At 49.0% G+C, this 17,173-nt stretch overlaps 1 protein-coding gene across 1 annotated transcript in view; it reads right to left on the reverse strand.

The window, feature by feature from the left end:
* The window catches only part of KIRREL3 (kirre like nephrin family adhesion molecule 3), a 132,923-nt gene that overhangs the window by 110,232 nt on the left and 5,518 nt on the right, over positions 1-17,173 (reverse strand). The window contains exon 5 of the mRNA XM_063094641.1: positions 9,556-9,633. Within this exon, the coding sequence (XP_062950711.1) occupies positions 9,556-9,633 (78 nt within the window). The remainder of the gene's footprint in view (positions 1-9,555; positions 9,634-17,173) is intronic.

Raw genomic sequence — 17,173 nt, forward strand, 5'->3', positions numbered from 1 at the left:
GCGAGGGGCGGTGGGACAGAATGAATGCCCACTCCCTTCCACATCTGGAAACATCACAGCCACACTCTCACCTCTGTACCTGCCCCACCGGATCCCTGGCCAGGCGCTGGCAGGTGCAGAGAAGCTATGGCCCAGCACCCTTCCTCCAAGAGAGGACAGTGGCTTACTGTAGTGTTTTGAGATCCTTTCATGCATAATGGCTGAGAAATGCTGCTCTTTAGTACTAAGAATAGTGGTTATTCCTAGTACATTTGACTCGGAGGTGGGGACTATTACATTGCTCTATTTATCCCACACTCGGTACGCAGTTACTGAAACTGTCACCGTGTCCTATATTCCGTAGACCATTATGTGTATTTCAAACCATTATATAAATGGACTTGATTTGGTACTTCTGAATGTCATTAAACTCCTCCCATACCAGTAACAACACAGTTTCCATAGAAACGAACACATCTCAGAAGGGAAGGCACCAGCAAGAAAGCAGATGGAATAGGGGGGAACGCAGCCCCACATCACTCCTTCCAGAGTTCTGGGCCCGGTGCTGTGACATGACCACTCTGCGGAGGTGGGCAAAGCTCCTTCAGGTTTTTATTGACTCTCCTTTGATAAAAGCCCTGGATAATTCATCTCAGCCTGAACCTGCTCATTCCAGCGCACAGCTCTAAAAACTTTATGGCACCGCAGGCCATTAAGCACCCTCATTTATTCTGACTCCTCTGAGCCTTTCTTCAGACCCTGGGGAGGGGGTTTAGAGGGAGGGTCTCAGCATTCAAAGAATTCAGTGACGAAGGCTTCAAGGCTGGCAGGAACGGAGGGCAGGAGAAACAGAGAGAAGACAGGAGGCCTCCTCAGGACACAGGTGGCATAGGGGAGACCCTGGGATCTCTCCAGGGCCTGCTACCCAATTGGCTCAGTCCCCTTGTCACCAATGCAGTTAGAATGCTAAAACTTAGACTGTTGGGGTTGAAGGGGCATTATGTTTGGAACCCCTCTATGAGCACCTGGCTGAGGAGGTGCCTGTGGCCTTGATAGGCAGCAAGTTTCCTGTCTTTGGAGGGATTCAAGGAGGGGTTTCAATGGCCTTATAATAAAAATTGTTCACAGAACTCAGCTAAATATCACTTTCCCCAGAATGCCATCCTGGACGCTCCTTGCTTGGCCTACAGTTTGGTTTAATCCTCCTCATCTGTTCCTACAGCTCCTTGTGCACCCGGGTGCTGAGGACATGCCACTGGACTGTGATTGCTCACATGTTTGTCACCCACTCCAGGACTGTGACATCCTCAGAGGCAGGGACAGTGTCTTTATACATGTATTAGTCTGCTTTGTGTTGCTATAACAGAAATGCCTGAGACTAGGTAATTTATAAAGAACAGAGGTTTATTTGGCTTACGATTCTGGGACAGCTACATCTGGCATGGGCCTCAGGCTGCTTCTGCTCACGGTGGAGAGAGGCAGGCAGCCAGTGGGTATAAGCAGATCACATGGCAAGAGGAAGCGAGAGAGAGAGAGAGAGGAGGTGCCAGGGTCTCTTAAACAACCAGCTCTTGCGGGAACTAACAGAGCAAGAACTCACTCATTAATCCCCCCTCCCCCAGGGAGAGCACGAATCCATTCATGAGGGATCTGCCCCCCTGACTCAATCAGTTTCCAGCACTGCCACACTGGGGATCAAATTTCCACATGAGTTTTGGTGGGGACAACACATCCAAACTCTATCAATACACAAGGAACTAGCATAGTGCCAGGCATGGCAGGCACTAGATACACGGTTAGTGAACAGACTAGTATGCAGCACCTGGTATCCACAAAGCCTTCACATAGGCTGGCACTTGGCAGGGACATTGAACCATCAGAAGAGGGTGTGGACTGGATGGCCTTTGGTACCTTCTGGCTTCAGGAATCTGTAATGATATGGCTCTAAGCCCACCCTAACTATACCTGGGATTTGAATCTAGATTTCTGACTCCCATGCCACAGTGATTAATCAGTAAGCACGCGAATTACAATGCTAAGAAAACAAACCAAAACTAAAACAACCATGAGGACAACTGGGTATGAAATATATCTAACCTCCCCAAGTGGAGGAGAAAGTTCCTGAGGACAGAGATCACATCCAGCCTCTTGAGCTCCTGTGCCCAGCACTGCGTGGGCTCACAGGAGGTGGTACTTTATGTATGCCCATGCCAATATCTGAAGAATCTCCTTCCCTTCCTTTTCTCCAGGGATCCTTGTTTCTTGTCTCTTTCAAAATGTGGTCCTAAGCCCACTTGTAGCAGGCAAATTTCCCTGATTGATCCACTCAATCATGTCAAGGTCACTATGACACTGACATCCAGACTTCAAGGACATAGCATAATGAAGTGGAGGGACAACTAGACTTAGGGTCAGAAGCCTGGGTTCAAGTCGTGGCTCTACAGCCTGCTGGCTATGTCACTCTGCATAAGCCAGATCCCTTTCCTGAGTCTCCGTTTCCTCTTCTTCAGGTGGTGGTGAATGCTTCCTTTAAGAGTCAGTGATACTTAAATCACCCAATTCCAGCATCTTAGAGCCACTGACTGGGGGGCAGAAAAGGTCACTGCCCTCACTCTTTTGTCAGTGTCCACTCTGTGCAAACACTGTGTTAGGCTCCTGGGCTATAACAGAGATGAAACAGAGCTCACTGACTAATAGGAGAGACGAGCATTAGTTAAATCATTGCAATGTGAACTTCCACGAGCAAGCTGAGCCAAGAGCTCTGGAGGGAAGGGACATGGCTCTACAAGAGCATGCAATATGGGAGCTTGATGTAGATGGGGAGGGGTGGGGCAGAAAAACCGCTGGAGAAAAACCTGAGCTGAAATTTGGAGGATGAGCAGGAATGACCATGCGAAGGGTTTGGGAATGTGTGGCAAGCATCACAAGAGGAGGGACCAGGGAGACCAAGGCCCTGTGGCAGATGGGAGCATCCCTGGTGGAGGAGCAGAAAGGCCAATGTGACAGGAGTACAGAGTGTTAAGGGGGTAAGATGAGGCCGAAGAGGAAAGTGGAACCAGATCATGTGGAGCCTTGTAAAACATGCTAAGGATTTGGGTATTTTTCCTAAAAGCAGTAGAAAACCACTGAAATATTTTCAAGAGGAACATGGCATTATCAGATTGGCATTTTGAAACACACCTCTGGCTGAAGTGTGAAAGATGAGCTGGGTGGGGTTGGGCGTGATGGGCACAAGGAGCCAGTTAGGGGACCCCTGCTCTGGTCTAGGCAAGGGGTGGGTGGGACAGGGACTAGCGTGGTGGCTGTGAGATGGAGAGAGGTGGGTGGATTCAGGAGATACTCAGGAGGTAAAACTTCTGGGACTTGGTGAAGATTGGATATGGGTGTACAGTGGATTGAATTATGTCCCCCAAAACTCACTGAAGCTTGAATTGTGTCCCCCAAATTTTACGTATTAGAAACTTAGCCCCCACTGTGACTGTTAAGAGGGTGGGAAATCCTATTATGGTAATTGAAAGGTGGGGCCTTGAAGAGGTGATTGGATTGTAGGACTGTGCAGTAGTGAATGGATTAAAAATGGTGGTCAGGGGCATGGTTCTGAGGGCTTTAATAGAAGAGAACAGTCTCTCTCTGCTCTCTCTGCTTCCACCATCTTACAATGTGAGATCTTCGGTCACTGTCGCCACCACCAGATGGACTTTGGACTTCCCAGCCTCAGAAACTGTAAGCAATAAATTTCATTTTCGTTATAAATCACCCAGGTTCAGAAACAGACTAATTCAGGGTGTGAAGGAAAGGGAAGTTTAAAAAGGAACTTGGTGGGGCCTGCAGCCTAGGGAGTCCCCAGTCTCAGCCAAGCAGGGGTCCTGGTAGGAATAGTGGCTGGAGGAATAGGCCTGGGGAAAAGCCCCAGATTTCTCCGTCAGATTGTGGCAGGAGAATGGAAATGGTGGGTCTCCTGTTCCAAGATGCCAAGTGAATTAAATAACAATCATAAAGTGCCCTGGAAATCTGAGTCTTGCCATAAATAATAAACAGGGACGTTATACAAATAACAAGCTTTGCAGCCCCAGTGGAAGAAAACACATCAGTAAGAAAAATGAAATAAGAAAAAATGCACCCAAAAGCCCCAACTAACAAAATGACAGTATTAGCCAACATCCCGGGGGCTCTGGCAGCAGCAGAGGAATGGTCTCAGGAAAGTGCTCGTGGGCCCTTCGCGCCAGCCAGCCAGTGTGGCTGCAGCAGTGACAGTGAGAGGAGCTCGCCGTGTCAGCGAGTCCCGTTCTTCCCTGGGTCAGGTCCCTTGGCTGTGATCCCAGGTCGTCTACACCAGCTTCCCCTCTGCTCTGGAAAAAGTGCTACTTAGCCTGCAGGCTCGCGGGGCTGCCTCCGTGCCACCTGGCGGACAGCTGGTGGGGGCCTGAGTTCACTCTCAGGACACACAGGAGAAAGAAACACAGATCTGCTTCTGGAGGCTGCCCAGCAAAGCCAGTCAACTTCCTAGTCCTGGTTCTTTTGGTGACCAAGGCATTTATAATTATGCGATGGTGGTGACAACAGGTATGGCAGGGGATTGAGAGCCAAGATAGATTTTTGAAGCCTGCCACTGTAGAGCCTTGCAAGTGATCTTATCCAACACGATTCAGTTTCGTGCATGAGAAGGTTGGAATCCAGATGTTCAGAGGCTCGCCCGACTCACTCAGAGGGCCCCTCCATCTTACGTGCCCCTTACACTGCACCTCCCAATGGCGGGCACCTCTCTTTCTCATCAACTCTGTTAGGGGGGAGGCAGGGAACTGTGAAAGTTTTAGACCCATTTTTACAAATTAGGTGATGGGTGCAGAAAGACAGAACAGACTCCCACGCGAGCACGAAGAACTTCAGAGCAGCTGAAGGTCCAGGTTCTCGTCCTCCCAGGGCTCTGTCTCCCCCATAAGGCTGGGAGGTGAGGCCAGGTGCCATGGTGCAGGCACATTTGTGCACAGAGCCTGGATGAGGATGATGGTGCCACCGGGAGCTGTGGCCAGGCGAGAGGGGGTCTGCCATGTGTAGAGCGGCTTTCTCCTTCCTGGGTGCCCCAGCCCCACCCAAGGAGGCCCGGAGGTCTCCAGTAAGCAGAAGCCGCCATTGCTAATCACACTTACAAGTGTATCTTCTAGGAAGATGGAAGGGACAGTGCTGGGGGGGCACTCCTGCTTTCCCTTCACTGAGCTGACAGAAGCAGCCGGTCACTGCCATTCTGAAGGTCCAGGAAAACTGCTGCCCACCCTGATCGGCAGCCCAAGAGGGCACCCCATGTAAGGAAGAAGAGCCCTCCTGCACAGGCCCACCTTGGCCTCAGGGGCTGGCGAGAGAGGAGGTCAGGGCTTTGCTGCCTCCTCTCTCCTCCTTAAACATCCTCTTCCTCATTTCCCCTTCCCGAGAGTCCTGCTGCCTTAGGAACTGTCTTCTATGGCCTGTGTCCCTCACTCTAGGTTTTTCCTGATTTTTTCCCACATCAGCTTGAGTCTGTCCTGTGTTCTGCCCTCTCTTCTCCCTGCTCTTGCCACTTTTTCTTTCCAGCTACCCTGAAAAACCAAGCCAAGCTAAAGTGTCAGGGGCTTCCCCTCTGTTCCTGATGGCAGCCTTCTCTTTCAGAATTCCAGGAGCCCTGGGCTGTAGTCCTGGCTCTTCCAGCCACTTTCTCTTGAGCCTTGGCATGTTGCTCAATGCTCCTGGGCTGTGCTGATTTAGTGGGCTGGGCTGTCATCTCTGGGGTCATTTTCAGTTCTAACACAGAGGAACAGGGAGCTTTCTGAGAGGCCCCTCCTCTGACACCGTGTGACAGCTTTCTACTCTGCCTAGGAATAGGCTCTGCTCTGGGCCAGAGATGTGCCCTGAGAAGGGGAGTGGTTCTGGGATCTCCAGGAGAAAGGGGTCATCAGGGGGACAGCTGAGAAAGAGAGGCAAAGGTGTGCGTGTGTGTGCGCGTGTGTGCACGTGTGCATGTGCACGTGCACGTGTGTGTGCATGCGCGTGTTGGGGACGTGGGTCAGGGAACAGTGAGAGCAGTTCTCCTTGCAGATCTGAAGGGAAATACCCTACTAGAGATGCCCCGAGCACATGGCCCAGCAGTAGATGGAGTGAGGAACAAGGGTCAGTGGGGAAAAGAGGGAGACCACCCTTGGGCAAGGCCCCCCTCTCCCAGCCGTCCCACTCTGCTGGCCTGCCTGGGCCCTGGTCTCCCAGGAAGGGGACTGTAGTACTGGAACTGAAGGAAAGCCTGAGGGTCGGCTCCAGGGTAAGACAGGAAATTACTGAAGATGTGGGGACTCATTTGTGTAATCAGCCTGCTCTATAATCAGCCTGCTCTGCCTGACGAGCCCCTTCTCCACACCTACCTGACACCTGTGGGTGACTCTCTATAGTCCTCTATTGTCACTCACAACACTAATTCCTTACTTAAATAAAAATCGAGTGATTATGTGGGAGACACTGGGTGAAGGCCAGGAATAGGGGAGGAAGGGAGCAGATCTTTGCCCTCCTGCAGCTAACTCTCCAGGTGGGACTGATGGTATACAAGTAAGAAGTCTAATAAACAATCACAAAATATAAGTGCTGTGAAATAAACAGACTGGTTGCCATGACGGAGCATATGGTGGGGGAGTATCTAACTTCGGTAAGGCGGCAAGGCAGGATCTCTTTGTAGAGGGGACATTTACACTGAGATGTGCCTGTGTATTTTTATTGTGAGCTCCTTGAGGGCAGGGACTATGTCTTATTTACTTTTATAGCTCTAGTGCTTAGAACGACATCTGGCACTTATCATGAAACATTGGTATTATTTTTATGATATTCCATGAATGTTTGATACATAAATAAATGATCTCCTTCCAGCAGTTCCTATTTAAAGCACCATGTACTTAATCACATGAAGACAACTATGGCAAATGTGATATTCTTATGCCTAGTTTGTCTTTATTCCTCTCATCTTGTCTGCCCTTCATTGATTTTGCTCATCTCCACTTGATGCCTCAAATGTGTTGAGTCCAAACAGAAGAGAACACACACAGTCTCCACACATTACCAACCACCCTCTACTCCTACAAATGCTGCACATTCTATCCAAGAAGCTATTGAGCACTCCCAAATAGAGCAAACCTTTCATTGACTATCACATGCCTCCTTAAACAATCTTTGAATAGCATTTTCTTTTTATTGCTTTGTGTAGTTTAACAGCACCAATTGCGATTACTCTAACTTATGATAAACCCCAGATCTATAAAGCTCCTGTTCATTCATTATTTTCCTCTTGCTCCTTCTCAAGCTGTTATTTTTTGGAATGCAGTGAGGAGGAGGAAGTGGAGGGAGAAGATAATAAAAAGATACCAAATTAACAGGGAAACAAATGAAATAGGGGACCACTTCTCCCCAGGTGACAGGCACCCTATTAGATACTGTTAAACAGAACACATATGTTTTAATACAGCACAAGTAGGTCTTTTGTATTTATTCTAAATTGGAAATGTAATGATCACCAGCTTATCTCTAATGGAAGAAGCTGCTAATTGGTCTAATATCTCACTAATCCCAGCAACAGGAAGAAAAATAATATTTTTTAAAACTATTTTTCCAATTATTCAATTCATACCAAGGTGTGTTGTATAGCATGGAAAGAGATTTCTGTTTCTTGATCTATGTCATGGCTGCTATTCTAGTTCAATTATTAATATGTGGAATCATAATTATTTTGAGTACTGGTATGAGATAATTATAAACCATAAAACAGCTCCCCATGCTTGCTGATGTCTTTTCATCTGGATTTTGGGCATGTACACTTTAGAAAGAGAGAAAAATGTGTAACGTGGCCCTTGGGTGGCAAGGCTGGCTGGAGTAGGGGCAGAGAAGCCTCCCCCCCAGGTCCCTCTCTCTCTTCACCTCATGCCTCCTCCTCCAGAGCCAAGGCTGACTCACCTCGTGTGTCTTTCCTTCTGCCCTGTGTCCTACCCTCTTCCTCTCCTGCTTCTTTGTTAGTTAAGACTCATAACTCATCACTTGTGTTGGCTCAGCCTGCTTACCACCGCTTCATCTCCGTGGCCACCTAGAAGCTGAGGTCAGACACCTAGAGCTTGGGGTTTCAAATCCCGTCCAGCTCCTGACTTTTTGGCTCCCCCAATACCTTATGAACCCCATTTCAGCTTCTCTAATGAGTATCTCCAGCAGGAGAGCATGCCTATTCAGCACCACAGGCAGAGGCATGCTGTCAGTCGCCACAAATGAGAAGTTACTGCCTAGCACTCTTGTCAAGGTGGCAGTGCTGGGAAAGGAGGGGGTGGCTGAGAAATAGAAAAGTCACTGAATGAGACTGACTGGCAGTGCACGGAAAATGCAGACCCCAACCCTGTCTGCATTCAGCTACGGGGCTCCTACAAATGGGATGTGGCTCCTTAATGCTGCTGCCTTCTTGCAGACAGGCGAAAAATAAGCGAGGTTTCACTTCCTGTGCTTGATTGTACTGGCTTGCTTCTTTTCAGACTGTTACTATGATGGGTGCTGGCAACAGTCCCATAGTGGCAAGGTCTCAGGTTCTGGGGGTGCATGAAGGTGGGCAGGTTGTGGGCTGGGTGGGGAGGAAAGCCAGCTGAGGAGCACAGGAAGGGAGCCTAACTCTGGGAGCAGAGATGGGAGAGGTGAGCTGCGTCCTCATTGCCTGGAATGGGAAGGAGGCCATAGGGGCCCTGGATCTTGCAAGGGGAAGGGTCCAGATTACGGCAAGCTGGGCTGGTGAGAAGCCAAGGCTCCATTTGTTTGACTTTAATGAATAAATGGCATCCCCAGCATTGTTTATCTGTGCTTGAATCCTGACAAACAGTCTGTGGCATCTGATGGAGAGGGTTATTAGCTGCATGGAGACAGATGGCTGGGGATGAAGAGGATTGGTTCTTTATTACAGCAGGCCCATAAGTGACAACACTCCTCTCACATTCCAGCCTCCATGCCAACATCGGTGCCTTCCCCAAGCCTTCTGTGACCCAGTCAAGCCTCAGAGGAGAGCCCCAGTGCAAGAGGAAGGCAGAATGGCTCATGAGTAGGAGGGAGAGGTAGGGCCAATGAAGGTGGAAAAAAGGCAGGTTTCCAAGTGTAAGTTCGTGGCGAATAAAAATACTGCCTTACTCTTCTTTAGTAGTCTCCTAAATGCCCTGCAAAGTGCTGTTTATTCAATACACATCAAGAGATGTGAATGAAGAAAGGCAGAGAGGTCTGGAGTGGAAAAGACGATAGGAACAGATTTAATGGTGCAGGCTGGGGGGTGGGTGGGGAACAACCAGTAGGGAAGAGAGAAGAAGGAAAGTCGGGGACAGAAAGGCAGGAGGGAAGACATCATAAAGAAAAATGGTTATGAACCAGCAGCCTGTGTGCCAGGCATTACCTACCGTTCTCCACACTACTGTATACATAGCTTCATGGAAATCAAACTGATCTGCCCACTGTCCTTTCTGAGATGGCCCAGGTTCTTTTTCCTGTACCATAGTCACAGGGCATAGCTTCCTCCCCTCATGTTACCCCTGAGATGGTGGAGAGGATCTCACTGACCTTCATTCATTCTTCGAAACTTGTCCTTGGCCATGTAGCCCAGCACCAGACAGCATCCTCTCTTCTGGAGGCCCAGCTCTGGAAGAAAAGCATAGGTGGGTGAGTTGGGAATGGGCCAGGTGTTAGGGGAAGCCCCTTTGCAGGGGGATGTAGAGCTTGTTGCTCTTATAAATAGTGCTACTTATTTATTTAGAATTTATATAGCACTTATTATGTTCCAGGCATAATTTTAAGCCAATAATGCCTCATTTGATTCTCTCAATAGGCCTATGAGGTACCTTTGTTATCCTCATTTTATATCATCACCATCTGCAGATGTATTAAGTGACCTTGGATGAAAGAGCTCGCAGGTGGTGGAGACAGGATTTTGCACCTAGGCAGTCTGGCTCCAGAGTCCATGCTCATAATCATTACTCTGGGTTATCAAGGCCCCTTACATCCCAGCCCTGGAGACTATACCCAGATCACCTTGGGATTGTGACCAGAACTGCCAGAGAAGAAGCAGCGTCTAGCCAGTGGTGTCCAGGATGGAACAGAGCAACCAGACACGGTGGGTGGCTCAGAAGAATGAGGAAGGGATTGGGTGAGTCTGGGGGAAGACACAGGGCTGAGGCATAGGCAGAGAGAGGGTGAGTTGAGTTTCTGGGGCTTGGGACTCCTGTGCATTCCTATTGAGGTGCAACTCAGCACCATCATCAGGCACCTATGCATTGTAGACTCAGAGCACGTGGGTGAGGATAGTTAAGAGACATAACACTCCACAGGGCTTTGACCCAATTGGAAAAACAAGATGGAACGACAATTCCAGGTAGCAAATGCAAGAGACATTTTTTCTTTTTGCAAAGTATTTTGTAATACTGTGCCCATCGTGTATAAGCGTTGAACCGGTGTACGTCTGCCTCACAAGAAAGCAAGCTTTCCTTTCTGGTGTTTATTCTTTCATCCTGACTTGTCTTAAGCACTTTATGTGTTCTGAAGCAATTCCACACAGAATCCTCTTTGGACACCTACCACAGCCCCACAAGGTAGGCAGATAGGCCATTGCTGTCCACATTATGCAGATGGGAAAACAGAGGCACAACAATGTTAAAGGACTGGCCCCAGCCAGTCAGCCACTGGGCTGTTAGAGGTCAGCCAGAGTGGGCTCTTTCCTCCTCCCACCTCCCCATCCACCCGCGGGGGGAGCAGGATGGAAGGGGGTGTAGGGCCCATGATTATTTTGGATGCCCACCCCTGCCTCTTTGCTTGGAAGTCATACAATTGTGACCACTGCTGTAAACTGGGTACATGGATAAAGGGTATGATTTCCGGAAGAGGGAATGTGCCTGCAGCTCTGCCCAGGCCTTGCCAGGATTTCTGGGCACCTGGCTGCTCTCTCTTTTGGTTTCTCGGCGGAGGGTCCCATTGAGTATAGTGTCACGGCAACTTCTCCCATGATACTGGGTGCTTCTCTGAGCCCCAGCCAGTGTCTGGGCTGTTAGAGGTCAGCCAGAGTGGGCTCTTTCCACCTGCCAGGGGAGCAAGATGGAAGGGGGTGCAGGGCCCGGGAGAGACAGATAAGTCAAGCTTGGGGCTCTTGCCCAGAGAAAAACAAAGCATGGCGGGTGGTGGCAGATGCCATGGCCCAGAGAGGTCGCCAGCTTTGATCTCCTGATTCTTTAAAGGGGTTTATTGACTATCAGTAAAGAGCAGAGAGGCAGATCTGAGGGCGCCGCTTCCAAAGGCCCTCACTTCTGCTCCTCCCTCCACTCTGGCGTGGAAGGCTCAGCCAAACGCCCTCACTTCAAACAGCCTTACCTCTCAGGCGCCCAACCTGACGATGTTAAGTTCCCTCATCCAAGGCCTTGGCCCTTTTTTCCGGGGCTCCTGGTCTGTCGAGGGCTGTGTGGATCAAAGCCCCTTTGATGTTTACTTACTATATTTGTGGATTCTTTCTAACAACTACCTTCAAGAGGCAGGTATGCAGCCCGTCGGGAGGGGCCGGCGAAAGTACAAGCTGTGAGGAGGCGCTGAGCTCCAGCGAACAATAGCCTTTTGCTGGAGACCGTGTTGAAACCTCAGCGCGCCGGCGACAGGCAGTTAACCAGCCTGTTATAATTGCATGCGTATTGTGCATCATCGGAATGATACAATTGCTGACGGTTCCTATTATACTTGTGCTGACTTCTTATGCCTGTCTAAAGCACATCAGCAGGGCTCCTACAGAGAAAGGGGGTTTGGGTTCCTGGATTGAGCCCAGGGGAGAGAGGAGAGAGGGCAGAAGAGGCTGGATGGATTTAGGCCAATGTTTCAGCTGGTCTTCTCAACAGTCTCCTGGACTCGCAGGCTAATGGAAGGGGGAACAATTCTCCTAAAGATTTAGAGTGTGAGCAGCCTGTTGAATCTGGATTATCTACGTTTGGCTCTCTCTACCACGCCAAGCCAACCTTTCCTATGTCACTACTAGGATGCCTCCTGGGCAATAGCCCAAGGAGAAGCTGCACAGTTATTACAAGTCAGAGTCTCACTGACCATGTTTGATTTTTTTGCAAATGAGCAGGAAAAGAAGTTTTTTAAAAAAAACCTGATTAATAAAAGAAATTGAGGACGAGGCAATTTCTCAATGTATTTGGTTCATTTAATTTGACGCGTGTGGGTTAGTCTTAATTATTTAGGCGGCTACATTACAAGGCGCTAATAAGCACACTGCAGAAATTTATTAAGTGAGAGGGCTCTCTGAGTCTCTGCCGGGAAGTGGGGAGAAGCCACTGGGATCTTTGCAAGAACGAGCAGGTTGGAGGATTAGTGAAGTGAGAATTAGCTAGCTTTCCATATACGAACATTTGGAATGTCCTTTGGGGAGATTTGCAGAGCTAAATTAGAGGTCACTGGGTTGACATGAGAAAGCAGCCAGCGGGGGTGGGAGGGCTGGCATGGGGCAGGGGAGAAGAATCAAATGCAGGTGGGGAGGTGGGCTATTGTCAAAGTTACCGACCATAGAAAGTGAGGAGGAAGCAGAAGTAGTCACTTTGGCTTGGGAAACTCCACCAAACTAAACTAACTAGGCTGTTAGGGGAGACATGCCGAAAAATGACAGAAAGAACAGGAACCTCTCACGCTGTGAGGTAGACCAGCCACCAGACTGTCACCTTCCTCATCACATGGCCCTGAGATAGATGGTGGAGTCAGATCGCAGATGACCCTTTTGGAACAGCAAGATGGCAAGCTCTCCTCCAAGTAGGCTTTGGGGCTGCTGTCTTTGGCTTTATCAGGAGCAGAACCACCCAGATACACTGAAAGAACCCATGGAAAATAGCAATAGTGGAGTCCTGGCTTAAAGGGAGGTACACAGCAAAGAAGTCCAGGGTCACCTGCAGATGGGGGTGTGGAAGGCACTGTCTGAAGAGAATGAAGGTTTAGGAAATACTGCCTGGGCCAAAGAACATCTGTTGGGAAAGGGTATGTTTCTTAGGGAGAAGGAAAGGCTGCACCCTGGGAACTCCTCCTCTGGACGGTGCAACAGAAAGGGCAGGATTGTGCCTCTTCCAGCTGAGCCCCTGGTCCCAAGCACAGAGCCTGGAACATGACAACTGCTTGGGAAAGTCTGCTGACTTAGTGGAAGGGGACCCCAAAATACCGAGAGCGAACAGCTCTCCCCAACTTGGGCAGGTCACAATGAAAACAGGTGGGCTCAAATGCAGTGACATGGACTTAGGTCAGGCGAGGATGGCTCTAGAGCGAAGGAAACCTGTAATTCACTGGAGCAGGAAACCAGGGAACGGCGTGGGATTTCCTCTTGGGAGGAGTAAAAAGGGATGTTTTTCAGAACAGAGCGGTTTTCTTTTAGTTTCTGAAAGTGTAGATGGGACTTTCTCTAGTGTTAGGATTCCTTTATCCTCACTAGTAATAATAATGGTACAATGATATTGTTTCACATTTGTGGGATACTTATTTTTTCATGATGCTGTCGCAATGTGTCTCGTTAGATGCTCACAACAGCTCTGTGAAGTAGGCAAGGCAGAAATTATTTCCTACATTTTGGTTTCAGAAACTGAGGGTCAGAGAAGCAAAATGACAATTCAAGGCTGAAGAACTAACTGGTGACAATGCTCCAGCTTGGATCCAGGGCTTAGTTCTTAGGGTGAGGTGCGGGATCCCGGGGCTGCAGATGCTGAAAATCAGGACAGGCCAGAGAATAGAAAACAGAGATCAGTGGTCTGGGCTGAGACAGTGTTAGGGGCTGAATTGTGTCCCCCCGCTCCCCATCATATCTTGAAGTCCTAATCCCAGTACCTCCGAATGTGATGTGATTTGGAGGTAAGGACTTTGCACAGGTGATCAAGTTAAAATAAGGTCATTAGGATGAACCCTAATCCAATATGACTGAAGTCCTTAAAAAAGGGGACAGACACACATATGGGGAGAATGCTATATGAACATGAAGATGGCCATCTCCGAGCCAAGGAGAGAGGCCTGGAACAGATTCTTCCCCCACAGCCCTCAGAGGGAACCAACCCTGCTGACCTCTTGATTTTGGACTTGTAGCCCCCAGAACTGTGAGACAGGACATTTCCACTGTCTAAGCCACTCCGTTTGTGATACCGTATTACAGCAGCCCTAACAAACTAACACAGACAGGAAGGGGAGGCCCGGTCTTTTCATGGGCCGGGCTACTTCTAGTGGCCATGCTTCTCTGGAACTGATTCCCTAAAGCACAGAGCTGCCTCCAGGGACCCCAGAACTGCTAAGATGGGACAGTGGGAGGGGCACGAGAGACAATGAGAAAGAGGGAAGGTGGAAGAAAGGGCTGGTTGAGTGGATGGCCATGGGCACTCAGTGGCAGTCCAGCCTGCCTTTAGCATCCCTGCCTCTAGCGTGAGGACCACGTTGCCAGGGTAGTGCTTTCTGTCGCTCCATCTGGAAGCTAGTGAGCTCTCAGGTAACTGCGGATAGAGCTGGTGACCATAGATAGGTTCCAGCTTCTACTACCTCTCCATTTCTGAGGCTGTTCAGTACACTGGGATGGCTGCTTATAGGACTGTCCTGGCCCCAACCTGCCTAATCCCAATAGTTTAGGGGTGCTTGCTGAAGACTAACATTTTCCTGCCTGAAGATATTAGTCTCGGGCATGCCCCTGGAAGCCCATCAAACAAGAAGTAGAGAATTACTGGCAGGCAGTGTGTTGTGGTGGTAGCAAAGGTTTCGGGAGCAGAGGAAGAGAGGTGAGGCGGGAGGCGTGGAATCCTGGAGTGGCCGATGAACCTTGCCTAGGAGTGTGGACTTTCTCCTACGAAGAGAGCTCGGCAGGGGAGAGTTGGGCCAGCTTGTGTTTGACAGAGTCGCGTGAGCACTGGTACAGATGATAGATGGGAGGAGGTGAGCCCAGAGAAGGGAGATCAGCTGGGAGACCAGTGCCACACCTCACGTGGGAGGTGACGGGTTTCCATCTGCTCCCTCTTCCTGCTTTCTGAAGACGACAGAGATCAGAAAGTGAGTGAAAGGACCCTGAGCTTTCTCATGAGGACATACCGAGCCTCTGGATCCCCACCACCTTGACACAGAGAGCAGTGCAGGGGCTGAAAATAGCTCAAATTCCCCAGATGGTGCTGAGACCATATGGAGAGGACGCCAGCTGGACCTGGCTGGAGTGGCAGGGAGGCCAGGGGTGTTCCAGCACTTCACAGTGAGCAAGCCTCAGGGCTTTCCTGAGCTTCAGTTTTCTCATCTATGAAATGTCAGCCCTAGTAGTAAGACTCCTCACATGACTAATATGAAAATCGAATGAGCCAACAGGTGGTGCAAAGTGCCTAGAATGACATACCTAACACAGGCGAGTTTAACACATAGAAACAAAGTATCGCAGTGGTGTTTAGAGATCACCACATCCCCTTCTCTCCCTTTTGCTTTTTACAGATGTGCAGGTGGAGTTGCAGAGAGAAGGGATAACTTCTCCAAGGTGACGTGATGAACTGTTAGGGGCGTTCTTTGACGGTTAGCGTGGTAGCAACAAGCCAGAAGGGCTGGAAAAGTGGAACCAGTCAGAAGACCAGCAAGGCGCTGTCACAGGAGGGACTAAGGGGCAGAGGGACTAAGGGGCAAAGGGACTAGTAGTGTTGGGGGTGGAGAGAAAATGTGAACCTGAGACATTCTAGAAAGAGACGGTGGGGCTAAGACAGCCCCAGTGTCCTTCACTGGAGGGATTGGAGGAAAAGTGACATCTGTGTCAGAGTGGGGTGATGACAAAGGAAGCTGATTAGGTCCCAGGGCCTTAATGGCACATTTTCGGACATCCTGTGTTTGAGGTGACGAGGCTCCCAAGTGAGGAGGACCGAGAAGACAACATGAGCAGGCATTTTGGTCTGAAGAAATATAGTTCTAACCAGCTGCATTGACCTCAGAGGGGGAATGCTCTGTTCTGGAGAAACAGCGGTGGGGTACTATGCTCATACTCTGCTGTGAGTGTTAATGACACCCCTGCACAACCTACACATAATACAGTGTAACTGGCAGAAAGTCCAATCTACCAACACTCATGCTAGGCGCTGTGCACAGGACAAAAAAATGTAAGGTGCGCGTCCTATCCTGATGACACTACAACCCAGCTGGTTATTCAAGGCATCTGCTTGTGAAAAGGTAGATAAAAGCCCAAGACAAGGGGCAGTCCAGGAAAGAGGTGATATCAGACAGCACACAAGTTATTGCACACGAGTGACAGTCCTTGCTGCAGGCGTCCAGAGGAGGAAAAGGAGCTGCAGGCTGTGGAAAGTGAGGGACACCCTCACAAAGGGCCTTGAAGGCTACAGGGTTGTCCCAGGCTCTGTCTTTGTCGGGCGTCTTGCTGACAGCCTCTCTCCTGGCGATGGTCCTCCGATAGCCATTCCGCCCAGCGATGCCTCATGTACCGTGGGATGCTGGAGTCTCATATTTGGAAAGTCCTCACCCTGATTCTGCTAGACTCTTGCTTTCTGCACCGGTTCTGCCTCGTCCTGTGTTCAGCATAATTACTCACATCCCAGGCAATAATGATGCCCATAAATCACGCTAACATCATGGTTTTCTGATCAACCTCTACAGAAAGGAGGCCTGAAGAGAGGAGCAGGAAAGGTATATTAATCCCGACTAGTGCCTGACTCTGGCCTTCTAGGACAAGTAATAAATTTTTAATAGCCCAATAATACCTGTTCCATAATTTTTAGATCTCATTGCTTGCTAATTCTAAGTTTATTAAAGAACTATAAACTTTACATTGTTGTAAAGACATAATTGCTATTTCATTGCTTATTTAATATGAGTTAATTATATTAGAACTAAGTTTTTCCCTATTCATATTAAGTATCAATTAGTTGCTTTAAACTATTGATTTGTATTTAATTAACTATGCTATTACATACCAATTAAATTCTTATAAGAGAAATCTGAAACAGCTGTGGTCTTAAATTAACTTTTTTAAATAATGAATTCCATAAAAAGCTCATGTCGAGTTATCATCTTTTAGAAAGATTTACCAATCATTTGTGATAATTCCAAAAAGTTTTTGTGACCACCAGCCCATCCTCACTGGCTCCTGCAGGGAGTAAGTCTCCCTTAGCACCTTGCAGCTTCACGCAGCAATAGCAATAACTAACACTGAGATAGCCCT

This window comes from Cynocephalus volans, chromosome 4 (genome assembly GCF_027409185.1).
Source record: "Cynocephalus volans isolate mCynVol1 chromosome 4, mCynVol1.pri, whole genome shotgun sequence".
Classification (NCBI taxonomy): domain Eukaryota; kingdom Metazoa; phylum Chordata; class Mammalia; order Dermoptera; family Cynocephalidae; genus Cynocephalus; species Cynocephalus volans.